Below are 26,251 nucleotides of genomic sequence, written 5' to 3'. Positions count from 1 at the left end.
CCTGTCCCCCGAGGGCACGCCCAGGCACACCGGCCCAGCGCCGCGACCCGCAGGCAGGTCTCTCCCCGCACAGCCGTCACACCCACGCTGCCAGGGGAGAGGAGGCATCCGCAGAGACAGGGCTTTTACAGTTTGAAGCAAGATAAAAAGAAAAAGGAAAAAAAAAAAGGTGCGTGCCAGCCCGCCCGAGGGCTGGAGCCCCGAGCCGCCTGCGTTTCACATCAGCTGCGAAAGCCGCAGCAGCCCGGCGCGGGGGAGACCCGTTCCTGCTGTTCTAGGAACAGATGAACTGGCTTGCCAACTGCGACCAGTAACCTCTCCCAGCTTGGAGCGTCTGGCTCTGGAGAGGGCACAGCCAGGACCTCCTCATCCGTTCAGAGCAGCCAGCTGCCCACTGCCCCGGCCAGCAGCAGGCAGGCCAGCCCAGCCTAACCCAGCCCAGCCTAACCCAGCCCAGCCTAACCCAGCCCAGCCCTGCAGGTCCAGAGGAAGGAAACCAAGGTCCGGCCCAGCAGTTCCATCTCTGACCCTGTCAGACGAGGCAGCCCCATGCCGCATCACCTCCTGGATCCCCAGCTATGGCACATGTGGGAGCCACCGCCTCCCCGGGCACGCAGCCCTCGAGCCAGCAGCGCTTCCAGAAAGGCTGAGCCGCGGACCCTTGGAAAGCTGGCCGCGGAGGAGCTCATCCAGGACGTGCTCCTCATGCACGCGGGTATACGAACGGATATATCTCACCCCTCCTCAGGCTCTCTCACTGCCATCCCTGCAGGGGCTCAGTCCCCATCCCTGGAGGTATTTAAAAGAAGGGCAGACGTGGTGCTCGAGGACATGGTTTAGTGGTGGCCTTGGCAGCGCTGGGTTAACGGTTGGACTCGATGATCTTAAGGGTCTTTTCCAACCTTAACGACTCTGTGATTCTAAGCAGGGCCTGCCCGGCTGCGCTGCATGCGTTGCATTAATGCATCCACTAGCAACGCTGATTTCTTATGCGCGTGATTCCCCAATCCCAGGGGGGAGATCCCTGCTAGAAGAGAAAACCGGCTCTACTCCGTGCCCGTGGCAGGGGGAGCATCACTGCGGCACAGCGGGGCTCCAGGGGCTGAGCCCACGCTGCTGAGCACGTACCACCTCTGCCCTCCCCGGCGCTGCCTGACCGTCCCCTCCCTCCCTGCCTCTCAGCATCCCCCAAAGACTCATTTTCCTTAGGAGGAGCAGAGGCAGCAACCTTCCAGGGAGTTAATTAAACCCAGGCTGCTCGGATCCCAAGCAGACACCGGGACGCATCCACCTGCAAATCCCACGGGGGAAGGAAAAAGAGCAGAAGGAGCCAGGATGGGAAGCAAGCAGAAAAATGATGCTGCAAGAGAGCAGCTTGCAGCAGGGCAGGGCTAGGGAGCACGGCGAGGAGACCAGAGCCACCCGTTTGGGGCAGAAAACACCCCACCGCTGCCAGGCACACGGTCATTTGCTGTCAACGCCTCCAGCAGCCTAAGGGTTAAAAATAACTGTGGGGAGCGCTGGTGGTTTCATCAGCAACCCAAACCAGAGGAAACGAGTGCTCATCCCAAAGCCGCCCCGCTGGGTTACCCAACTTCCACCGTGCAGCGCCCGGGGGCGCAGGCAGAGCGGGCACCCGGCCTCGGCCCCCGCCCCCGGGGACTCCTGCTTGCAGAAAAACAAGGCCAATGCTGCAAACCTCTTCATCCCTGCCCTCCTGCCCGCAGCTCGCCAAGAAACCCCAGCCCTGGTCACCTCCCATGCATTGGCTAGTCTTAGCGCTCAGGAGGAGGGACCAGGCCTTCGCTTGCGTGGCAGAAACGGTTCCTCCAGCACGCCGGGGCCGCAGGACGGTCTGCACGGGGCCGATGCCCCCCGGCTGGCGCGTGCGGGGCCGACAGCAAGCGGAGAGCGGCACGGTCCAGCCGCCAGGCACCCGCAGGCTGCGGCTAAGCTGCGTCAGATCAAACAGACCGCAGCGCTCCCCAAGGTCCGCTCTGGATGTCAATGAGCACGTCCGACCGCACGGCTCAGGAGGAACGTTTAAGCAGTTTTGGCACTGGCAGGGCTGAAGCGCGTGCTTCGAGGCTGGTGCAAAGCCGGGGGCCAGCATCCTTCGGGGAGAAAGTTTGAACCTGAGACAAGGCGGCACTGAAAAACATCCCCTCATCCTGATGAGCTGCCAGAGACGGCGCAATCGTTGCAAACTCGCCTGGCAACATATCCACCTCCATGGGGAGCTACTACGCAACAGCATCTCTGTCTCTTAAGTATAGTATGGGGAAATAAATAACCCCGAAGGCACTCCTGACCCACAGCGCGCGCCGTTGTGCAACGCACAAACCAGGCTGATACTGGGCCATGAAATAGTTCAGGAGCTTTTATCGAGCGCACAACGTTTTGCCACGGGGCCAAACTCTGTCTTCACAGGTGACTGCTTTTCGGTGTAACGCTGCCCCGCTGGGCTGAACTCAGGTAAACCTTCCCCTCCCCATCGCAGCACCTCCCAGCACCCACGAGACGCTGGAGCTGCCTTCCCAGGAAGGCTGGGAAACATCCACGTCTCTCTCTTTGAGAGCTCCAGAAGCATTCCTGACCCTCCCCAGGAAGGCTGCCGCCCGTTTGCTGTCTCCTTGCTCCCTCACGGGCTGCCCCAGCCATCGGCCGTGGCTCGCTGCCTTGGCGGCCCCGCGCCCAGCTCTCCCCAGCAGCTCCTGCCTCCCCGGAAAGTGCAAAATCCCGAGCGCTGGGGGAACTGGGGGAAGAAAATGGGGACTGGCGTGATATAAATCACAGGGACAACTGAGATAAATAGACCTCCATCTACATCAGTTGCCATTTAATGCACTTACCAACGTTAATTAAGCAGGACTGCCCCTAAGAATGGCTTTCTAATTTTATCACGCAGCCCTTTGCTGTGGTATAGCAGGGAGAAGGCCACAGGAGCCCAAAGTGAACTGCCTCTACATCAGCTATATATATATATATTTTTTTAAACTCTTCCCCCTGGCCAAGCCCCCTCGTACAATGAAGGTACTCAGCATTTAATTAACAAAGCAGCCCTGCGCCACGCAATCCCCATGGCACCAGGCAGCTGCTCAGAAGTAGCAGGCATTTACTCACCGACCCAGCAGGGCGGACGTCGGGACACGTCGGGACACGTCGGGCCTTGCTCCCCGCAGCCGCTGGCTGCAAAACCCAGGGGTCGGCCGCGGCCGGGGCAGGGAGCCCGCGGCAGGGATGTATTTGGGGGACAGACCACGGGGATCGCAGGCTGCCCGCGGCAAAGGGGCAGCTGCCTGCACCGCGGGCGCAGGGTCCGCGTGGCTCGGTGGGCGTCACAGCACGTTTGCCCCCGGCCCCTCCTTGCAGATCGGAGCTATCGCGGTGTCTCTGCCCTTTTGGGGCCTGCCCCCCTCCCCTGCCCTTCACACCCCGCCACCGCCGGGCGAGGCTGGCGTGAGCAGCGAAGCCACCTTACAGGTCGCGGAGCTTGGCCACACCTCGCACCTTGCCATTTGGCTTCTGGCCATCTTCAGCGCCCAGAGCTTTTATTACAATACTTTGCCGTCTTTTTCCCTTTTTTAATCACTTTAATTCCTGGGACTGCTGTACGCCTCCTGCCCCGCGCAGGTGATGCCCAGAGCCGGCGGATGCCGCCTCCTCCTCCTCCTCCTCCCCTCGCCCCGCTCCGCCGGAGCAGCAGCAACAGCCCAGCGAAACCTCCACGTCGAGCCATAACCAATGGCAAATTCTTCGAGTGAAACGTAATGTGCTGGGAAGCGCCTCACCATTTCACTTGGGAAAACGATCCGTTTGGCAGCGGAGACGAGGAAAACATGCTTTGTTTTACAAATCCTCTCCCCAGCAGGAGAGACACTCCCAGAATTTAATATACTGACAGCGCTTGGCTGCTTTAACTGCTGAAACTCAAGAGTGTATCAGAAAAAAAAAAAAGTAAGAAGTGGTAGGCTATACAACATTAAAGCCTAGCCTGTTCTGCAGCCGGTGGTGACGGCACAGCAATTCCTCGGCACAGAGGAGCCGCAGGTCCCATGACAGCCGGCAGGGTCGCGGGACAGGGTCCCGGGTTCCTCCAAGTGCCGGGCACCCTTAATCAATTCTGGTTTCACCCTCCCTTAGGGTGAGGCCCTACAGCAGCTCCTGGCAGGGAAGCAGAGAAGACGCCAACAGGTAAATCTAGGACATTGCTTTATAGCGGAGAAACAGAATTCAGAGTTATTCAGCACAAGGATTACTTCCATGAAAGGCAACCGGCTCCATCCAGGAGACGAGCAAGCTTCTTGTAACCCCAAACTCTGGCCTCAATAAAACATTAAGTATTTCAGTGTATTTTCACTTATCCTCCAATGCGTTTAACTGCCAAAAGCATCCTGCGGGCAGCATGGGAGAGGACGGCTTATGGGAAAACAGACCTCATCCAAAGAGGGCAGCAGACAGCGCTTTTTTGGGAGGGGATTTTAATTTTGCAGTGTGGGCTTTGGGCTCCAGGCAGTTGACGGCGTTACCAGAGCAGAAGGAAAGAGCAACCGGTATCTCCAGCTAACGAACCTGTCATTAAATTAGGCTGGCTGTGCAAAGGGAGCACATACCCTCTCTGACGGCCGCTGCCAGCCCCTGCACGCAGCAATAACCGCCGTGTTATTTTGAGGGCAGGCAGTGGGATCAGATTGCCTCCGCACCAGAGACCGCTTCTGACCTCTCTGCGGAGCAGCCTCGAAGCAGACACGTCCATCTGCTGTTCACATTTTTACCTTTTAAACAAAAAGAAATCTTCATATCTTAGCGCTTTTACAGTTGCTTGCAACCTCCAAGCATTCTTGGAAATACTAACGAATCCTTAGGAGAGCCGGGAAAGAAAACAGCATTGCTCCCATTTCAGGGGAGGGGAGCAGGGTGGGTAAGTTTGGTGAAATGCAAAAGGCCACGCTGGACGTTGGTGCCAACGTGGACCTGCCCGTGCCCCAGCACAACGCTTAAAATACGGGTTGGCTGCCCTGCCCTCTGGCTGATTATCAAACACGGCTTTTGTGGGGGCCCAGGCAGGCGGGAGGAGAAGCCCCCCGAGCCTGGTCTTGCCGGAGGTGGGTTGGGCAGGACGCTGCGTCGAGGCAAGCTGAAAAGCCGGTCAGCCTCAGCTCCGGCACCATGCTCGTCCTGCTCAGAAGAAAGGACGGAGCACCTCCAAACCACGGGATGCTGCCACCTACCCCCTCGCCAGCGCGCCAGGCTGGCCTCAGAACTTGGTGAAGTCGGTGGAAAGGCTCCCAGTGACCTAAACCGCTGGGGTTTTCAAAAACAAAAAGACTACACAAAACTGAGAGCTGGGCACCAGGTCGCTAGGTTTGCTTGGAAACCCCAGTTTTGCAGCAGCATCGCACGTTACGTTAGCAACTACAGGGACCAGCCAACACCACAGCCCCTCTGCGGTGGGTGCCGCCGTATCAGCAGCTCATGAGAAGAGGTCTCTACCCGCCGTGCTCTCCCGTCCATCCCTCCCTGCAGGGGGAAGCTCGTCCTGCCCCCCAAATCTGCATTTTCAGGCTGGGACGCGGCAGGAGCTCAGCTCTCCGAGACCCCCCCCGCCTCACAGCTCCTCGGGAGCGAACCGAGCATCCCTTACAGCCACCGGCGCACCCCCAAAACGCCACCTCCCAAAAGTCAGCCCATCAAAAACCACAGCACCCGGGATTTGTTCAGTGGGACATCCCACATTCGCTACCCAGAGGCAAGGAACAATACCGTCTCATTAAAAATGTGCTTCGAGTCTATTATAGTATCTAGGACAACGTGTTCCCTATTTTGACACTCCAAGATATATTTTATCAGAGCAAGCTCTTCAGAAACACTCACTCACAAAGACTTATCTGACTGTAATAGGTTCTTTGCTTCCCCCAGCATTTTAAAATTAATTTCTAGCTTTTTTATCCCCCTTAGTCAGATGATGGGATGCCCCCACGGTCAGATCTGTCACTGGGGCAGCCGCTGTGACACGGCCAGCGCGGGGAGGGCGGACGGGCCAGAGCATCGCTGAGGGAAAACAGGATCCGAAGCCAGAGAGAACCTGGGAGCAACTCCCGGTACTGCACAGGCACCAAGATTTATTTTTTTGGGTGGTGTTTGATATAAACACCTTCTAAAATTAGCACCTGCCTTTCTGCCAGCTCCAATGGGCTGCTGGGGCAACGATAAAGCTTTGGCAGGGCTGAGAGGGTGCGACGTTTTGGCAGGGATCTGCTGCCCAGCTCACGGCCACTTCTGCCCACGGGGTTTTCCCCGCCACGCGTTTGACCCGCCGCCGCCGCGCAGGTCCCGCACAGAGAGGTCCCAAAGGGTCGTACCCCAGCTCCCAGGGAGGGGGCACGTTCGTCTCAGAAAAAGCACCTTATCTCCAGGGTGAGAGCAAGTCGCGAGAGCTCTCCGTAAAGGAACGCAAACGCTATGAAACTGCTCAGGTTCCTCAGCTGGGCTGCTCCAGAGACAGTCCCGAGTGACGGGAACCGGCCGGGCGAAGGCACCCTGGCCGACGGGGTCAGCGGAAGCGTGCCTCTGGCTGGGGCGAAGGGGCCAAGGACATGCCCCGAACAACACGTCCACTTGCTAAAAAGTTAACAGGACCAAAAAATGGGGGGAAAAAAGGCAAAAAACAAAATCAAGAAGAAAACCGCGAGCCCCTGGACCAGCTGTTCTCATGTGGACAGGCTGCCACAGAGCAGATCTACGGGGCCAGAAAGCAGCTCCCGATGCCCAGCAAAGATCTGAGCAACTTTTCCCCAGGTGGTAGAACTGGTTACGCCAAACAGCTGGGTGCCTTGCGGGCTCCTTGGGAGAAAAATCAAGCTTGAAGACAGGTCTGGTTTCAGTTTGCATGGAAAACTTGCTGGTTTTCAAAGCCCTGGGTACCCCAGAGCCTTGAAAATGCCCAGCACTTGGGTCTTTTTATCACCGTCTGTCAGTAGAAAAGGTTAAATGCTAATTTGCTGGATGCAGAGCCGTGCTCCTCGGCTGCCTTTCTGTTTGCTCACAGCAACTTTCCGTGGTGTTGCTTCTCAGCTAATGCCCAGCTCAAACAGGCTTGCAAGGGGAAAGGTCTCGGGCTCGGTACAATTAATTCCCCGCTCTTGCACAGCGCCTCGCACGCTCCTTTCTACGAGCCCCAGTCAACACCAGCAAAACTCCACCAAGCGATCGTGCGTCAAAAAGAACAAGATAAAAAGCAAAGCTGCCAACTGCTGGTATTTCTGAGCAGGGAAGAAAAGAGCCGATTCTCAAAAGCTGCTAGCTCAAATTGCCTCAGTGCAGATCTGCTCTAAACACCAAACTTTCTGAAAGTTGAGTGGGAACCTCCTTGAGTGGGCTGCGCATACTGCAAACCCCAGAGCTACCAGCGCGAGCACCGAAGGGAAGGAGAAAAATGCACCCGGCAGGGTTCCCCGCTGCAGACAATGCAAAGCCCGGGGTTATTTTCCCATCTCCAGCACCACGACCACCCTGCCGCTCCTCAGCCACTTCCCCAAAATCCCACCACGGAGGTCAGACCCGCTTTGCCAGCAGGCTGTGGAACCCGGGGTGCGTTGCGCCCCTAGATGACCGCGTCCCCGCCGCAAGCAGGCGGCCCCCAGGAGGAACCTGCCCATCCTCACCTGTCGCAGGTGCCGCAGCAGCTCGGTGGCCTCCTCCTGCTTCCCCTGCTTCACCAGCACCAGCATGTCCTGGATCATGCAGATCCGCCGGTGGTACGGGGGCAAGCTGCTGCCACCGCCCTTCCCAAACTTCTCGCCGGACTTCACCACGAGGGAGGTGAGGAAGTCCCCCCGTTCCCTGGGGGGTGCCTTCTTGCGGTGGTGGGCCGGGGGGCTCTCCGCAGCGCTGCCCGGCTGGCAGCCCTTGGTCTGCTTGGTGCCCATGGCGTGCGGCCCCGCTCCCGCAGCCCCGGGGCTGCATGCAAGGCGGGGGGCTTGGGGCTGGCAGCCGGGGAGGGGGCGCACAGGGGGACGGAGGGGATGCGCGGGGGGTGCGGGAGCGCACAGGGGGATGCGCAAAGGGGTGGGGGAGAGGCGCAAGGGGTCGGGGGGTGCACAGGGGGTCGGGGGGGTGCACGGAGGGATGCGCAAGGGGTCGGGGGGATGCCCGAGGGGTTCGGGGGGTGCCCGAGGGGCGCGGGATGGGGCTCGGAGCCCCCCGGCAGCCTAGCAGGGCGGCCGGTGCCCGGCGGCGGAGCTGCCCCGCTCCCGCGGGCGGAGGAGAGCACGGCTGCGCCCGGCGGAGAGGAGCCGCGCCGCGGCCCCGCCGCCCCGCTCCATCGCTGCGGGCAGGCGAGGAGCCGGGAGCCGAGCGGCTCCTGCTCCCGGCCCCGGACGGCGGCGGGATGGGAGCGGCGGCGCTCAGCGCTGCAGAGCGGCGGCGGCTCCGCGCAGCCCCCGAGCCTCCCCCCGAGCAGCCCCCGCCGCCGCCGCCGCCTCCTCCTCCCCCCGGCGCCGAGGGGGCTCCCCCGGGGCGGGGGCGGCCGCGGGCGGGGGGCAACTGTTGCGCGGCGGCGGGAGCTCCGCGGGGAGGCGGCGCGGCGGCGGCGGGGCGCGGCGGGGGAGGGCGGGGGCGGGCACCGGGCACCGAGGCAGGGCTTGCGGAGGAAGCTGGAGCCGGACGGGGCTCTTCCTTCCTCCGCCGCCGGGGCTCGCCCCGCAGCGCTGGGGATGGCACCGGCGGGGGCGGCTGCATCGGGGGGAGCTGCACCGGGCTTGTGCAGGGGGGTTGCACCCGGGGGGCGGCACCGGGGCTCGGCTGCAGGCAGCCCCCGGGGGCGGCGGGGGCATCCCCGCCGCCGGTTCCCGGCAGGGGCGGGGGGTTGCCGCTGGGCCCGCCCGGGCCCGGGATCCGGCGGGACCCCGCTCCCCCGGGCCGCGGTGCCGCCCCAGCCCCGGCGGCTCCTGCCCCTCGCCGCCTCCCTCGCCTTCAGCCCTGGCAGCAGCCGCGCTGCCGCCCACCTGGAAGCCACCGCTTGTGCCCTGCCGCCCCCTGCCCCAGCCGGAGCCCCCACCGCCACCCTCCCCCGGCGCCGGCAACCGCCGCTCCTTCAGCAGCTCCCCATCCCATGTGCAATCGCTCCTTATCTCCCCGGCGCTCCGCTGGCTGGGCTTAGGGCTCGCACCGAAGCTCTTGGACAAAGATCGTGACGAGCGACTCTGTTCTAGACAGGGACCGCTCACCTGCCGCAGGAGACAGGCTGCTCGAGAAACGCCTGGGAGAAATAAGCTTTGGACTGAGGAGGCCCCAGCAGCAGCCTCAGAGCCTCTCCTGATGCCAGGGGCCGTTTTCCAGCGCGGACGTGCGGCACGCTCGGTGCGTTCGCCCCGTGCCTCTGCCTGACCAGGGCAGAAGCCCCCGCGCAGCCGTTAACGCTGCACGGTGCCCGGGCTGGGGAAGGCATCTCCTCCTGCGGCAGCAACGTGGCACGGGGGCATTTTGCAACTGTGTTAGAAATAACCCCGAAGCAACACATGAGAACTTTTTGCCTCCTCTGCATCCTCTGCAACTGCACATCGACGAACACACACGTATCATGTTATGTTAATGAATAAAAGGCGGCTCTCCTCCACGGCCGAATGGCTGCAGGCCCGGGTAGTTGTTTCTAAAACTCGGAAGGCCAGCCGCTGTAATGCACTTTTGTCCATGGACCCCAAGAACGGTGCAGAGCCCCACGGACTTCAGTAGGGTTTGGCTTCGGTTTACAGAGCCCTACGACACAGGATGCAAACCCAGACCGAACACCAGCGTCTTCCCCCAAGAAGACAGCTCGTGATTGCTGTCATGAGCTAAAAACTACATTTTGCGGGTTCGGCCATGTCAAGTTAAGTCACATGAGGAAACACACAGCCACAGGGGTTTGCAGAAACCACAGGTTTGTGTGAACCAGAGACCTCACCTGGCAGTAAATCTCCCCAGAGAAGTCAGGGAGAGGCAGCCAATTTGCTAACGTCAACAGGAGGCAGCGGAAAGCAAGGCCTGACCCCCCCAGCGGACGCCGTCCTAGGCCCAGCCTCCTCCCTTTAAGAGGATCGCTCCTCTTCGTGCCGTTAGCATACGGTAACACGCAACAACATTAAACAACCAAACGCTGCCGTAACCCTGCAAGACGCTGCACGGGGCCCATGTCTGCAAATCCAACTGTAGGAGCATCATTTCAGACCCGGAGCCTCATTCTGTGCCCCAAAGCCGGGGGGAAGGGGACCGGTCACCTCGCACGTTATTCTGCAAAAGGCAGCTTTCCCGCCTGAGCTGACTGAGCATCATCGGTACTTTCCTGAGCGGCAACCGCGCGCTCGGTCCTGCCGATACGTGCAACCTTGCTGCCTAACGGGAGCTGGCAGACAAGGTGCTTCCAGCCCTAAAATCCTCTGCCTGTCCCCGAGTTTCATCTCGGAGCCCGTTCGTCACACACATCTTAGTCTGTTGCACACCAGGAAGCCAGCAAGATCAGGGCAGTTCACCTCTCCAACAAAAATATTAAATAATGGAAAAGAAGCAGAAAGAGAAACCCCTGCCAGGGCTGGGGTCCCCCGTGCCCCTCGGCCCCTGCAGAGTTTGAGGCCAGGCAGCACACCGTCCTGCCCCGAGCAACAGGGCCTCCTCCGAAGAGACATCACCGTACGAACAGGGCATCTCATCCGAGAAGAAGGGGAAAGCATGCGTCTCCCTTAGGCCAAGAGCCAAGTTCTTACGCCGCCAGCCCAGCCCAGTCACCCGCAGCCCGTCCAGCTGACGGCCGAGACCCCAGAGGCTGCACGAAGCCTTGTCTCTGCCGGGAGCAGGCAGAATGGGTCCTGCGCCCATTACAATCTTCGTGCTGGTCCATACTGGCTCTGGTAGTGGTTTGCAATGCAGACGCTGGTCCTGCAGGAAAAGGGATTTGGACGTGGCCGTCCCGGCTGGGCTGGGCGGAGGATGCTCACCCCCCAGCAGCAGGCTCCTGAGCTCACGTGAGACCCAGCACCCATGGGCACAGCACAAAGCCAGTTTGCAGCACCCTTGCTCACACCAAGAAGCACCGGTGGGAGCTGCTCATCCATGGGATATACAGCCTGGGCTGAGGAGGGAAGCCACTGAGCGGCATGGGGAGAAAACTTAACTACTTTTGATAGTTCAGGATTTGATCTTCTAAGACTCTATCAGGCTAAACGCCTTGTTCCTAGAGGCACGCGGAGAGCCAAATCCAGCCCAGCACTGATTCTTCCCCACTTGAAAACAGGCTGCTTGTGCCAAGCCCCGTGCGATGGGTCAGCTCCATCAGCACGGGCTGCGGGACCGACTGCGCCAGGAAGACACGGCCGCCTCTCCACCCCTCCAGGTCCATTCAGTGGGGCATTTCACATCCGTGGGGAACACCGTCCCCGTCCCCGGGGGATCCCGATGGGATGGGAGCACAGACCCCCTCCTTTCACCGCCCGCTGCCCTGGGGGAGAGGGGAGCTCAGCCCCCGGGGAGCCCAGCCAGGCAGAGCCGCATCCCGGCCAAGGAGGCTGTTTTGCGCAGCAACCGCGGCCCCGAGTAAATAAATAAAACCCAACCTTTGCACTTAAGACACTTTTGTCAACAGGGCAGAGAGTTTATCTGCTGCTCCCGAGCAGGCTTATTTATAGCACACAGGACAAAGCCAGCAAAAAAAAAAAACCCCTAAGAGTGCGGTGTGTACTCTTGTTACACCAACGCAAAGCAAATGCCAAGCGCTGCCGGGTCGGGTTTGTGCTCCCCGTGAGCGCGTGCAAAGGCACCGTGACCGCTCAGGGCAGCACAAGAGTAACCTCCAGGCTCAGCGCCGGTGGCTCGACGGTACAAGACCTGCAGATCCCTCCGCAAGGCTCCATCCCGGGGCGTTACTCACTTCTACACCCACAGAAGGGTCTCACCCAGCTACAGACCCAACCTCATGGCAACGCTCAGCTTTCACAAACACACACAATTTTCCATACACTCTCAAAACACCCGTGTACAAACCAGGCCTGCCCCGCCGCTCTCCACGGGCCAGAGCTCGCTCTGCAGCTCTCCGACCGATGAAATATTCTGCTAAACTCATTAGTGGATCCACAGCCAATATGCATTTTTTTCCTTAGTGCAGATGTGTGCAAACTGCAAATTAGTAGATGTTTGTCTAAGGAAGTTTGCTCCCCCCCCTTCATACTCCTTATGATATCTAATATTAAGGTTATGTTAGAAATGTCCACTGCTTTAAAAAGAAATAACTTCAGATCATGAGACCATGGAAGAAAACCATTGCTCCTCTCCCACAAAACTCAGATTTAAGAACGTTCTCGCTTCTACATCAAAATGAAACTAAGGCTTTTCAATGCATTCTGCAGAAGCCAGGGAACATCCGTACCACATGAGGGAATAACCTGATGGACCAAACTGGTGTGCAGGAGATCCAACATCAAATACCTGAAGACGGAGATATGCAGCCTCAGTTCCCTGACCTCCCCGGCGCGGGCACCCACCACCAACCCGCTTGGCACACGCGTACGCATACACATGTGGTTTCAGATCAGTCACAGATAAAACGAACTTCCCGCTTCCAGGAAGGACTGACTGGTTTTACTGGAAGATCACAATCTAGCTACGCTTCTCTCTTGCCAGCCCACTCGTGTTGTCCTTTGCAATGTGCTTTTCAAGGTGCTGCAGCTAACCCCTCTCTCCACGTACTCACAGGCTTAGGTGGGGGAGATGAATTTTGCAGCTTGCTTAAGGTAGAAAACCCCTTTCTGATCCCAGGGTTTGACCAGAACTCCCACCCTAAACTGGAAAATCCACTCTGGACAAGTACAGTCCAACATGGGATATTCAAAAGAGGGATATTGCTCAAAATGCTTGTAGACCTCCATAAACGGGTGTCTCGCAAGACATCCCCGCCATCGCTTCTGTACTGGAGAGCTCTCATGCTCCACTGGGACACCCAGCCACATGAAACCCCGGTGTTCATGACTCCTCAGCTCGTGCTCTAAACCCCACAGTTACTGTTTCTCTAAGAAACAGAGCAGAAACACCCCCAAAATGAAGGACAGTTGTTCATTTTGCTTGTCAGGGCACCCCCCCAGCTTTTAACCATTTCATCACCCCAAAAATCTTTTCCACAACACAGATCTTGGCAGGACTGAACAAAGCCACGGCAACTGGAAGCACTGGGAGCACCAACCATCTCATCTACGTCTGTCCCTTCCCCAGACGTTCACGGGCGTTCAAACCAGAGACGGAGCTGGGACCGAGCTGGGCTTCTCATCAAACTCTCTTGCTTCGGAGGGCAGCGCAGGACTTGCTGATTTTTCTTCATAGGGATGGAATGATTAGGATTAATTTTAAATGTCAGCATCAGATTCAGGTTAGTGCTACTCGCTATGTGGAAAGGACTAAGCTGACTACAAGACATATTGCTTTCAAGATGGCATTTAAAGGAATCCCAGCGTTAATGTGATTTTTGTCTCTTACTTAAAAAAAAAAAACCAAACCAAAACAGCCTTCCTGTAAGACACCACCAAATCCAGCAAGAGGAGAGCAGTCAGCCTCAACAGACAGTCTCTGGGGAAGAAGGCCAAATTGAAAAATATGATTTTAAAAGAACAAAAGGCTATCCATATCCTAAGCTTGATTCAATTCGGCTTTGACAAGGCATGCAGTCAGACAGGGTTGAAGGGCCCTGTGAAATGCTGCAAGATGTAATTGCGGATGAGCTAAGCTCCAGGATAAACGGGACAATATAATGATGAGAAACATTGCATGTACTGAGAGATGTTTTTAAGGAGAAATGAAAGAATCTCAGGTAGGAGCACTTGTGTTTCCTCCAGGCAATGGATGAAGTCTTCCCATATTCACCTTTGAATTAATTCTCCACATTTGGCCTAAGCTAGAAAAGGCAAGCAAAAAGGATTTAAAAAAATATCCCTGTCTTCATCCTCCAAAGCAAGGCAGAACACAACCTGAGCAGCCAGAGAAATATCGGTGCAACAGAGAGGGAAGCACCTTCCTCCTGCTCGTCCTTGCTGCTGGAAATCTGTCCTGGGCTCGGGCGTCTTTTCAGCAGAGCCCAGGGGAGATGCTCAGAGACGGGCCAGGGACGAGGAAAGCAGAGACGTGTTCATCAGGCCTGGGCACCGGGGGGGGAAAAGTTACTACAGGCAAGAGCACAGAGCTGCCAAAATCCCCATGCCACGATGTGGAAAGCTTTCTTCTTAATTATGAAGTTGCTACGCCTTACCACTTTTATTGCACTAGAATAACTGTACCTACACAGGCGTTTTTAGAAGAAAAGAATTAGCATTCAAATCAAGCCCTAGACCCCTTCCAAGCAATTCTGCTGCGACCGAAGGAAACTGAGATTTTTCACACAACACCGTTGGCCAAACCGTTTCACCTCCAGATGCCCCATTCCCCTCGCAGAGCCGGGCTCGCTGGGGGGCCGCCAAAACGTGCCGTCAGGCCGTTATCCCACCAAAAAAACCCAGCAAAGGCTCTGTTCATCTCCCACAGAAGGCACGGGGGGGTTGGTGGTGTTTTTATTGCTTTAGGTTTTGGGGGGGCTTGGGTGTTTGTTTTTTCTGCCCCGGTGAGCGTTCAATCATTTAGCCCAATCAGAAGAGTAGAAAAATATTTGTTAGACAGCAGCAGCATTTCCTCAATAAAAAGGGCCGGCGCGGAGGGGTGCTTGCCTGCGTTACACCCATGGGTGCTGGGAGGACGAACCCCTCTGCATCCACACTGATCCCTCCGGAGCAGAGGGGAGCAGGGACGGCCCGCCTGCCCCCCGCGCTTCGGTGTCAAATGTGCACGGGGATGGCTGTCCAGAGACGCTTCCGTAACCTCAGATTTTTCCAGATTCAGGTGCTTCCCCCTCCAGTGCCACCTCTCTCTCCTCCCAGATTTCCCATGCAAAATATGTCCAAACTCAAACCCTTAACCCTGAGAGAATATAAAAATACTTAAGCTGTCGGAAGCAATACATCTTCCCTTCACGTGATGCCTTCAGCTTTTTTTCCACTCAACAATCTGGATGCCGTGTTTATAAAACCAGAAGACTGTTTACACACTGTCCAAAAGTTGTTTAGCAAGAGGTTAAAGCTGCCAAATATTTTTCTGGAGTCATCTTGAAAACTACCCTCTGCTTTCCCTCCAGCAGGATTAAACATGCTTGGACAGTTTTCTGCACTTTGGTCCATAGGGAAAAGTTATTGCCTTGAGATGCTTTAGCAGTAAAAAGAGATCAGTGAGCATTTTCATGGAGAATTATCCTTTTGTGCTGTTAGAGTTCCTGCAGGGAAATGGCCAATTCAGATGTGGATTTGGGAGTCAAAACTCCGGGAGCGTGTTCTTGAATTTTTCCCGAAGACGGCTTCGTGCCCCAGAGTCGCACCCCCTCCCGGGCTCCGGTACCCGATCCGTAATGGGATGCGAATGCCCCACAGTGCCGGAGGCGTTAATCCATCAGCAGCCGAGCGAGGTGCCGGGGTGCCTGCATTAGCAGCGAGGGAGGGTGCCAAGGGCTGTGGCACGCAGCCTAAACCAAAGGGCTGGTTCCTAAACCAAAGGGCTGGTTGCTGGGTGAATCGCCGGGAAGGGGAACCCCCCCAGGACCAGCCCCGCGCTCGGGGAGCGCTTTGCCAGGATGGCACCCAGCCCTCCTGGAGCCGCCGGCCGCTCCGCACCATTTCTGCGGCAAGGGAGAAGCGAGCACAGCGCCCGGTCGGAGCCAAGAGCCACGAGTCAGTTTGACTCACGCTCCTGATGCTTTCCAAATGTTTCCCAGCATCCAGCCGGGATGTGAAGACAAATGTTTTGGAGGGGCCGACCCCATCCGTCCCTGCCACAGCCCAACTCTGACCACGTTTGGCCTTGGGAAGAGGGGTCATCAGTCATTTCGGGTGTTTATAATAAAGTCTGTTTTGCACATGCCGGTGCCTCTGGATTAAGCACTCCGGTTCTTTGCTCTCTATTTCTGCTCGGGATTATTGCCTGTTTGGTGAGCTGGCCTGGGGCGACGGATGTGCTGCTGGGAGCACCAGGCTGAGGTGGCTTTTGGGGACAACGTGGGGCCACGAGGACACAAACCAAGCTCGCCGGCCCATTTCACACCACAGGCACTGCCTTTCCAGCCACCACTGCCCGTTCCCAATTCGGATCAGTGGCTTCAAAAGGTGAAAGGTTTCTCCTACCAGGGGCACCAACATCCCCAGCCCTGCGTGCCCCCGAGCCCCTCCATCCCGCCCCTCCTGCTCCATCTGCTGCTTCAGGGTGCGGAGTCCAGCCCCGGAGATCGAGTTGCTGCTCTTTGGCAGCCTCAGCCCCATCAAATCTCAGCGCCGGACGCAGGGGAGGAGCGATGCCAGCCCGGTTACCTTTACAAGTGTGCACAATAAACTGCCAGCCGAGCTCCCGGTGCCTTTTGTTTAGAGGAGGCACAAAATAACCTCTGCCCACCCGAGCTGTTCAGGCTGCGTAGGAGGAGCTGAACTCGGGGGTTGTTTATCAGAAACAAACTGGTGCAAATCCTATTTGTGCAAAGCTGCTTAAACCCCCTTGTTCAGAGCCTTTTCATTTTGCCCAGCGCAGGGCTTGGGCATGTTTGCTGATAAGGGTCAGGGAAAAGCAAGTTTACAGCCTGGGTTTGCCATCGGCCTCGACACCCGAGGGCTGCATTCCAAGCAGGCTAGAAATTTGCAGCTCTCCAGGATTAAAATAAATAACTGAAAAAAAAATCTAGGCTCAGTTACCTGCTGCTCAACACAGCCTGAAAGGAAAATAAGTGCAGACGGGACAGGGAGGGCAACAAATAAATCCTCATCATTTCATCTCCCTTTTGGATTGCGTACGTTCGCTGACTGGATGTCTCCTCGGCCAGCTGTGCTGTCGGCGGGGGCTTTACCTGGGATGAAGGACCTGTTTTCAGTGCATTCAAGAGAGCAGAAAATTTAGGCTTAAACTCTCAGTTATGAGAAGCAAACTCCATCCTGCACAGCACAACAGCCTAGTCTTAGTTTAATTGCAAAATTAAGTTTTACCCTCCTCATTTTAACTTTGTTAAAGCTAAAAAGAATTATATTCTATTTAGAGGAAAGAGAGGCATGGCATGTTTTTCCAAGCAGGAGTAGGACCCCCAGCATGGACTGCACCAAGATCTGGACCTTCCCAGAGTCCAAAGTGATGCTGTGATCCAGCTCGGGCACCTTCTCTATTCATAAAACCAAAAAGAGCCATCTTTTGAGAAGGAATCAGTAGTGTCTTTTGTGTTTGCAGTTCAAATCTCTCAAGCATGGGGTAAAAGTGACCTAAATCCAAGACTTCCCGGCCACAGAGAGGCTTAAACCATGGGTTTCTTTCCAACCTGGAGTAAAAAGTTGATATTTCAAAAAATAATAATTATAAATCAAAGTTTTCATTCACTTGCGCAAGGAAAACTTTCCGATTTTGGAAACACTAATTTTCTTATCGGTTTACTGTGACGAAGTGACTGAAGCAAGGCAGCTGGCATCAACGTTACCCGGCGTTTCTGTTCAATACCGCGTCTCCTCCTGCCGGCGTCCTCCCTCTCGGGGAGGGTCCTGGCCCGGCTGGGCTCCAGGGATCAACCCGGGACGATGCCTCTCTCCGAGCCGACCTAACAGGGCATCTGCCTGGCGCTGCAGGGTTGGGCCTTGCTGGGAAGCCTCGTCCATGGGGTACCATAGGCAAGAAAAAAATAACTTGCATCATGCAATGCGCCAGCAGCAAGATTCAATTCCATTTCATTGAAATACTCAAACATTTTGGGGTCATTTCAGCAAAACAGGGTAACGCGAGTCGGGCTGACCTGATCCAGCACGATACAGTCGCTTGCCGCTCCCCTGGCAGAAGACAGAGCCCTGGGGAGAGGGGAGTTTGCCGAGCAATCCCGAGGGCTCGCGGGGCCACGAGCCTCCACCCCCTCCCACCGCAGCGGGGGAGCAGAGCGGCCGAGAGCTTTGCGAAACCAAGCCTGATTTTAGATTATATCAAAAGGATTTATGCAGGCATTAAAATCCGGACGCTCCCTCGGTCTGGTCCCCGAGCACATCCCCAGGTAAGCAGCCCCAGTTCCCAGCCAAGTTGCCCCAGACCCCCGTCAGCGCAGCAGTGGGTATGGCTCAGACTTTAACCTTGCTGACGAACGCTCCCCTTCCTCCTCCGGTCACCCCCAAGGGTCGGAGGAGTTGACGGAGCTGAGGATTTCCCCTTTTACAACCTGGCAGAGAAGCCCAGACCCAGGTCTCAGCCACCGGAGCTCGCCCAGCTCCAGCTCCCGGGCTTGTCCCGGTCCGACAGCCCCGTCCAGCACCAGGCAATGAGTTATCCAGCACCACAGCAGGGGCCGGCGAAGTCCTTGGCATAAAATACTTGTTTCCCGGGAAGAGGGGGAGGGGAGAGGCAGCTTAAAACATTCCTTGGGATGCCTAAATAATCCAGCCCAGATGGAAAATGTGTTCATAAAAGGAAGATGTTAAATACAAAACAACTCGGGGGGGAATGCAGAAGGGCAGGAATGGAAGGGAAAGAGCCGGGGCAGCGCAATTCGCCGCCTTCACGCTGCAGGTGAAATCCAAAATCTGCTCCTCTCAGTTTCTTTTCTTTTTTTTTCTTTTTTTCAACAGCACAAACAGGATTATTTTTCTCATCATGACAAGGGGAGGTAGGGCCAGGAAATAATAGCACAAACCTTTTGAAGAAGGCAAATAGAAGGAAAGAAACTGCAGCTTTCTTAAGGAAAAATAAGAATGGGGCTAGAGGAAGAGGATGCAGGTGGACAGCCCTCTCCCCTTCGCACGTGGGAGCGTCAAGAGTTTAGGGCACTTTAGCAAGAAAAGACAAGCTGTGCAGATGAGCCACAGCCCAAAATTTAGACCTAAGATCTGAGGAAAATTTAGAAACAGTGTTGAGAAGTGCAGATCTGATTTCCCTTTACTGTAGGGCTCCTTTCGTGGCATCGCTCAGCATCTCCGCGATACCGCGTGCGAGAGCAATGCAAACGCGACAGTACGGTAGGATCAGAACGACGACATTTTTAAACGCAGTCCCTGGACTTAATCTCAGAGCAATTAAAACCAATAGCCACCATCACTTAGCAAAATGAACATTAAAAACCACGACAGAAATCAACCACCGATGGATGGGACCTTCATCGCGCCTCTGCGGAGGCTCAGCACGGAGGCCACCCTCCAAACCCCAGCCAGTGCCAGAGCTCCCCTGCAGAGCCAACGGCTGCCGTGCCCAGAGCGGCGCTTTTAGGGCTCTCTATCATCAGCACAGCGATAACAGCCATCGCTTCGCAGCTCTTCAACGACCCAGAGCCTCTGCTATTACCAGCTGCCATCAGAGGGGCGAGAGCAGCTGGGATGCTGAGACAACCAGTCCAGACACTCACTGATTTCTTTTCCCCCAGCACAACGAGCACAAATTAACCCAAAGCCACAAAAAGATTCAGCAAAGAACAGACAAAGCTCATCCAAGTGCCAGATGGTAGCAGTCCCGACCAAATTCAAAGGCCTCTTCCCTGCTTAGTCTTCTCAGCCCTAATCTAGATAAAAGCCCTCGCTTCTTGAGCAAAGAGCTGATTTCCCGCAGTAAGAAGATGAGGGTGTTAAATCTTGGAGAGCCAGGGGAGCACTGCTCTTTAGAGGAGGTGATGAGACATCCCAAGACCTAACTGTCTCGGATCTTGTACTAAATGTTCCCAATCTTGACCTTCTTTGTAAGTGGGGGCAAATCAGTAGATGACCTGGGATAGCCTACAGCCCCATCAGGAAAGAAGAGCCAAAGCTCTTCAAAGTCATTTCGGTTGGTTGTGACCATGGCTCGGACCCCCGAAATAACAATTTTGCCGACGTGTGTTCGCATTTTCAGACATTTCAGACCCAGGTTTGTAAGGCTATACAGGCTTCCAAATGCTAGAGTAAGCCCACCCGTAAGCAAATCCCTGGGGGAAAGCCAAGCACGTGCCTCTCTGGATCACTCTGAAGGCTGTTTGCAGGGGACGGAGTCTGGATTTCCATACGGCACCTTCAGAAGCAAACCCGTACGAGGACACGTTACCCCAGCGGCACGTCTGGCAGTGGAAGGTCAGCCCATGGATGGGCAACAGACACACCGGGTTTCCCCGTGCTGTTGCGTGGGAAAGCCCTGGCCATAAATAGGAGGAAAAACTCATGAAAGCACGGGGAGACCTCCCCTCTCAGGTACCTCCTAGTCCTCGCTCTTGCTTATCAAGATAGCTGTCAACATAACCAGCCGCATTTCTGCGGCCAAGGACGGGAGAGAAGCCGGGTGCCTGGCAGCTGCAGATAAGGGACGAGCAGATGGACACGGGGTGGATGCTGCGGGGTAGGAGGGAAAGTTACGGCCCTGAAAGTCTTAGAAGGCACAAGAAGAAAGAGAAATCAAACAAAAGTTAAATGCTGCAGCTCTCCCTCTCGCTACGACCTTCAGCATTGAAATAATCCAGGAGCGCTTTGAATTCCTGCAGAGAGGGCTCGGAACATCTGATTTTGGATTCAAGCGGCGGCGCAGAGCAGCGAGCACCGGCAGCGTTAACCCGGCGCGCGGCGGGAAGCACCGAGCCCTGCCTTTCTTCCTGGCTATCCCAGGGAGGCTTGCAGACCTTGCCACCCCCACAAAATCCTTCCAAAATGCAACCTCTCATTTAACAAACATGGATACAGAGATGCGAGACTGCCACCTACGACTACAGCAGCCTCCCGCCGACGCTCTTCCCTGCCGAGTCTATCGATCCGGTCCCAATCCGGGGCTCTTTCCGCCTTCTCAGCCACTGGGGCGGAGGGGTTTTATCCCTGTTGTGCAGATGAGGACATGAAGCAAGAGGCAGACTGGAGCAGGGGCACGAGGTGGGCTCCAGAAGCCAAGGTCAGGGTCTCTCTCGGATTCACTCAAGCTCGTATCTTTGCCACAACAGGAGAGCTGATTTTTTTTTTTTTTTTTTTTTAATTTAAAACCCTACACTGCAGAGGCACGGCTGCGCTTCTTATTCACGCCTGCTTTCTCTTAACGCTCCCCTAGCTCTGTAAAGCATTTCCTGACCAGAAACAGCAGTCTTAAATTCTTCATGAACAGCGGTTAGTCTCGCCACGATTTTTATTGTGCATCATGAATTTTAATAGAAATACACACAAACCCAATCCCTCAGCACCAAGGCATCAAGACAGGCGAGGCTTGTACAAGGTGAGAGGTGCTACTGGTTTTTTTTTTAAACACAGCCACAGCAAATAGTTGTGGTGGGCGAGGGAGAGCCCATCCACGGCGAGCGCGGAGCTGCCTGCAACTTAGGAGTCACCTTGGCCAGGCCCTGCGTCACAGCAGGGTTTCCCGACGCAGGTATCAGCATTTGTCAAAGCTATGACAGCCCCAAAACCACCCCAAAAAACCCAAAATGAAACCAGTGAACCTGCCCACGCCCATCGGACACGCAGCACTTCCCACCCCGCAGGAGGTGACCCCGCGCACCAGCAGCCCGCCCCGCCGCTGACACCGCCCTGGATAAGCAGGGCGAGAAGCCCCAAACACAGACCCAGACCAACCCAGAGCCATCAAAGGGATTCCTGGCTTAAATGATCTTTCTGGCGCTGCCGAGGGGGTGGTTCTCCATCGTGGCTTTGGTAGCAAATCACTCAATCGCTTTGCTTTCTCTCTTTACGTCAGTCTCGAAAGTGCCCCCCTCGTTCCCAGACGCCCGCGCTGGCCTGACGCAGATCCCTGCCTGCCCACACGGAACGGGGCAGCGATTCACCCTCTGGTTTCAGCACCTCTGGAAGCCCAAGAAATTAAACTCCTCTAACACATCCTTGGCACCTTCTCCCGGAAGGTTAAAACAAACAAATAACAGGCAAAACCAAACACTTTCATTTGCTGGAAGGAAAAGCAACCCCTACGAACGCTTGGCATGGAGAAGCGTGGGTGATGTGATGGATGGACAGCCGGTTCAGCGGAGGGTTTCCCATTTCCAGGAGCGGGCTCGCTCACAGGCATGCTGAAGGTTGCAGTCTTCTCGGCAGCTTTCTGCAACAGCAAAAAGCCCAGATGCTTGCGGTTGGAAGCGACCTGTTTTGGGGAAATGAGCAGAACCGTGCTCAGAGCACCCTCTCCCTGCGGAGAGGGCACCATGGAGGGAGGTTTCCCAAAATCTTTCGGCAGCAAGGTACCATCTGGTTTTGCAGTCAATGGCACGCTTATGGGCAAAGCCGTGGCACATGAAATAAGGCTGGGAGGAGGAGGCAGCAGCGTTAGCAGCATTACTAAGAAGCCCCAGAAGAGACAGAGCCCACCGGAGAGACCTCTCCGGCAGAAAGCTGATGGCTCTCCTGGGCTGTCCCATACAGATACAGCAGCTCCTGGAGACATCGTGCTTCCAGCAACGTCAACATTTGCAAGCTGCTCTCAGGAAACTTGGCCACAAATAGGAGGCACGTTGTGCTATCCGCAAGAGTCACAAGCTTTTGGCCCTCACACCATGTGTCACACCATGGGAAGTCGCACCGTGGGACTCGCGTGGAGAGCACCCGTAGCAGCTCCTACTCCATTCACCAGCCTCCTCCGTCACGCCACGGCGAGCTGTCTCAGTGCTAAAAGCTCCTACGGGCCATGCCTGTACCCAGAGAGATGCTCTTTGCTTTGGAAGATCCTCCGAGAGATGCTCTCGGTGGAAAACACGCTACCGTCTTGCCTTCAGCACGGCAGCAAACAAGAACCTGGAGGCGTGAGTGCATCCAAGTCTCACCAACACACAGAGGGAGCGGCGGCTCTGAAGTCACGGCGCTTTCCAAAGTCACCGGCTGCTCAAAGCAGGTTATGAACCTGGAAGGATTCAACACTACCAGAAACATTGATTTCAGCAATTTTCTGTTGCCCATGACCTTAAACACCACCCCTGTTCATACACAGCAGCTCATGCCCTGAAGCAAACCTTCGCCAGACCTGTTCCCACACCGGTCAGCCCCCAAAGGCGAACGCTCCCCACGCCTGGGTAAAGCCCACTCAGCTCTCATCCACGGTTAAGACATTCCCAGGGCGGCCAGATCAGCGCAGCACCAGACGGCCTCACGGGACTTGGGGCTTGCGAGGGTTTAGCAGAGATGCCGGCAGCAGACGGCAGGCAACGGGAGAAGCCCCTCGCCCTCGGCGGCAGGGTGCGAGCACCCTCCCTGCGCAGCGCGCTCCTCCTGGGGAGCATCGCCACCTCCCCCCATCCCATCCCATCCCATCCCATCCCATCCCATCCGGGAACGGCAGCCTCGGCTTCATTGCTGGGCAGCTACGAACTTTAGCTCGAATTTAGCTCTATCTGCTGCGACGATGCCACGAATGACTCGAGGAGATCTTGATGCTGCAGTAGCTGGCACGCGGACCCGAGGCTGTAGCAGTCAGTGCATGCTCACGCTTAGCCCTCCAGTTTTCAGCAGATCGGCTCGGATCCCAGTTCTCAGTGTTCCGAGAAGTGCTCCTCTAAGCATTTTGACTTTGTCAGGGCGACCGTTCCAGGGGGCCATTATCTCCTCCAGCGTATTCAGCTACCCCAGCTGAGCAAGTCCTGGCAGCGCTGGGCTCCAACAACCCTGGACTCCCTCCTCCAGCCAGTCAGCTCAAACACAGCAGCTTTCAAGCTGCTTTAATTGACACTGGGGCCCCTGCCAGCCTCCAGCTGTGCCCGGGCTTTGAGAAGATGACGGCCACCTTGCGTGCCAGGGTACGGGCTCCCCCCCCGCTACGGTCACTTGTTTGTTTTACGCATGTACGGTCATGCCCGGGCAACCAGCTGGTGAAGGGAGCTTTTCTGCTGAAAAACCGCTTTGTATTGGTCTACATCCCTTCTGCACACGAAATGCTGCGGAGGCAGTAATGCCTGCAGAAGGGCCGCGTTGGCACCGGGCAGATCGCGGTGCTCTGGCGACGGCAGAGCATCCTCGTGCGAGCGGCGTGCCCGGGGCAGGCGCTGCTGGGAGATCTCCGGCGATGAAGGCTTCCTGTATTCCTACAAACCATTTTATTCATGCATGATGGAGTATCATAAATAATTACAAGCAGGCTGTGCTCCCGGAGCACCGAGCGCAGCACGGTTCACCGGGAGTTTGCCTTATTTGCTAACAGCCAGCAGGAACCGTGCACGCAGCATCTTCATTCCAGCAAGACCTAAAGCGGTGGGAGAAAGGAGAAGAGTGCCCTCATCCACCACGGCTGGGAAACACGGGGACTGTGGCTTTATTTAAAATAGGAGATGGGGGAAAGCTCAAATCCTCCAAAGAACAATTGGGTACCTAACTCCTGTGGCCTTCAGAGCAAAGTTAGGCACAGGAGGTGGGTCCTGGTCAAGAGATACTGATGTCCTGCTGCCAGCAAGAGTTTGAGCCATCTTCCTGGAAACATTGCCTCTCTCCTCCCCATATCGCTGTTGGTATTAACTCTGAATCAGGACAGACCCTGTGCTTGTTAGCCAGCACCAGCGTCAGACCTGGGGGGCTGAGGTTTATGACTGTCACAACAGAGAAAGGGAGATCTCCTCCGCAATACCTCCTTTAACTGACAGCAGGAACAGGCCTGTCTAATTGCTTTGACCTTTGCTCGGTAAGCCTCCCGCTCACCAGGCTGGGCTGCCGCGGGGGAGATCCACCAGCCCAATTTACTCCTTCCAGATTTCCTGCTGTTCACTTTCCCTGCCTGGGAGCAAGGCCCAGGAAAAATGAACCAATTCCCCAGACCTTCCCCAAGCAACCGCAGGCGTGGAAGGACCTGTGGGAACAGAACCGAGCCGAGGTATCGGGCTGTCTCTGCCGCACCGAACCTGTCGAGGAGCCACGTCTCTCCGATGCTCATCTGGAGCGAGCACCGGTTTGTAGGACCAGCTTTGAGCCAGTCTAAAAGCCCGACAAAGCAGCCCTGGGATGCCGCAGCTCTCCCTGTCCCCAGCAGCACCTTGGCTGGGTCTGGTGGAAGGGGAGATGCCGAGGGGCACAGCCTCGACTGGAAGCTACAGATAAAGCCAACCTCACTGAAAAATCCCCGTCTTTGCTCCTACAGCTGAGCTCGCTGCACAAAACCTGGGCTCTGACCAGGTCCAGGGAGCACATGAACCGAGAGACCACTTGGGAGCACCGGGGGAGAGGGCTGGGGGACTGCTGCTGCTCAGACCATTTTCCATCCCTTCCTCAACGAATCCCCCCTATTTTAGGGGGTCCGGAACATCTGACAAGGACGCCTTTGTCGGGACGGAGGGACGCAGCCTGCCTTTGCTCCGTGGGCTCGTTCAGGAGACGCAGCCACGACGCCCGACAGACGCCGGCCGCCCGTCGGTCCCAAGGGATGCTCCCACCTGCCCGGGGCTCACAGGCACCGGGGGGCTGCGGGGGCCCCGGGCTGCGGCTCTTGGAGACCAACGGGGCCCGCACAGCTGCAGGCGGGGCCACGAGCCCCTGCTGCTGGCCCGCGGCCCCGGGGGCTCCGCCCGAGCTCCGTTCCGAGCGGGGAGGGTGGCGGCACAGACAGACAGACCGACCCCGCCAGCCTGCGTGCCCTGGGCTCGGGGCACCTTGCACCCCGGCTCTGCTGCCGATTCCTTGCCGAGCTTTGCCAGAATCGATTTCCCCCTGCCCTTTCCCCGCAGGATCAAGCGGCAGAAAGGGGTTCGTGTGCCCGGCACCCGCGGCAGGACAGACACCCGCTCCCAGACCCGCACAAGGAGCCGGCCCGGCCCGGCGCTGGGGTGCGGCCGCCCCGCCCGAGGCGCCGCCCCCGCCCCCGCCTGAGGCGCCGCCCCCGCCCCGCCCGAGGCGCCGCCCCCGCCCCGCCCGAGGCGCCGCCCCCGCCCCGCCCGAGGCGCCGCCCCCGCCCCGCCCCTCAGGCACCGCCCCCGCCCCGCCCCTCAGGCGCCGCCCCCGCCCCGCCCCGCCCGAGGCGCCGCCCCCGCCCCGCCCGAGGCGCCGCCCCCGCCCCGCCCGAGGCGCCGCCCCCGCCCCGCCCGAGGCGCCGCCCCCGCCCCGCCCGAGGCGCCGCCCCCGCCCCGCCCGAGGCGCCGCCCCCGCCCCCGCCCGAGGCGCCGCCCCCGCCCCCGCCCGAGGCGCCGCCCCCGCCCCCGCCCGAGGCGCCGCCCCCGCCCCCGCCCGAGGCGCCGCCCCCGCCCCCGCCCGAGGCGCCGCCCCCGAGGCACCGCCCCCGCCCCCGCCCCCGAGGCACCGCCCCCGCC

The 26,251-nt window shown here is 57.5% G+C and overlaps 1 protein-coding gene across 1 annotated transcript in view; it reads right to left on the bottom strand.

Annotated features, from left to right (window-relative positions):
- LRRC75A (leucine rich repeat containing 75A) overlaps window positions 1-8,437 on the bottom strand; it is a 93,812-nt gene extending 85,375 nt beyond the window's left edge. Inside the window, exon 1 of the mRNA XM_082328018.1 lies at window positions 7,665-8,437. Coding sequence (XP_082184144.1) covers window positions 7,665-7,928 — 264 coding nt within the window. The 5' untranslated portion in view covers window positions 7,929-8,437. The remainder of the gene's footprint in view (window positions 1-7,664) is intronic.
- Window positions 8,438-26,251: the final 17,814 nt, after the last annotated feature.

The sequence above is a fragment of the Platalea leucorodia genome (genome assembly GCF_965183815.1).
Source record: "Platalea leucorodia genome assembly, chromosome: 16".
Classification (NCBI taxonomy): domain Eukaryota; kingdom Metazoa; phylum Chordata; class Aves; order Pelecaniformes; family Threskiornithidae; genus Platalea; species Platalea leucorodia.
Note: the sequence above shows the minus strand (reverse complement) of the source record. Positions and strands in the feature narration are given on the sequence as shown.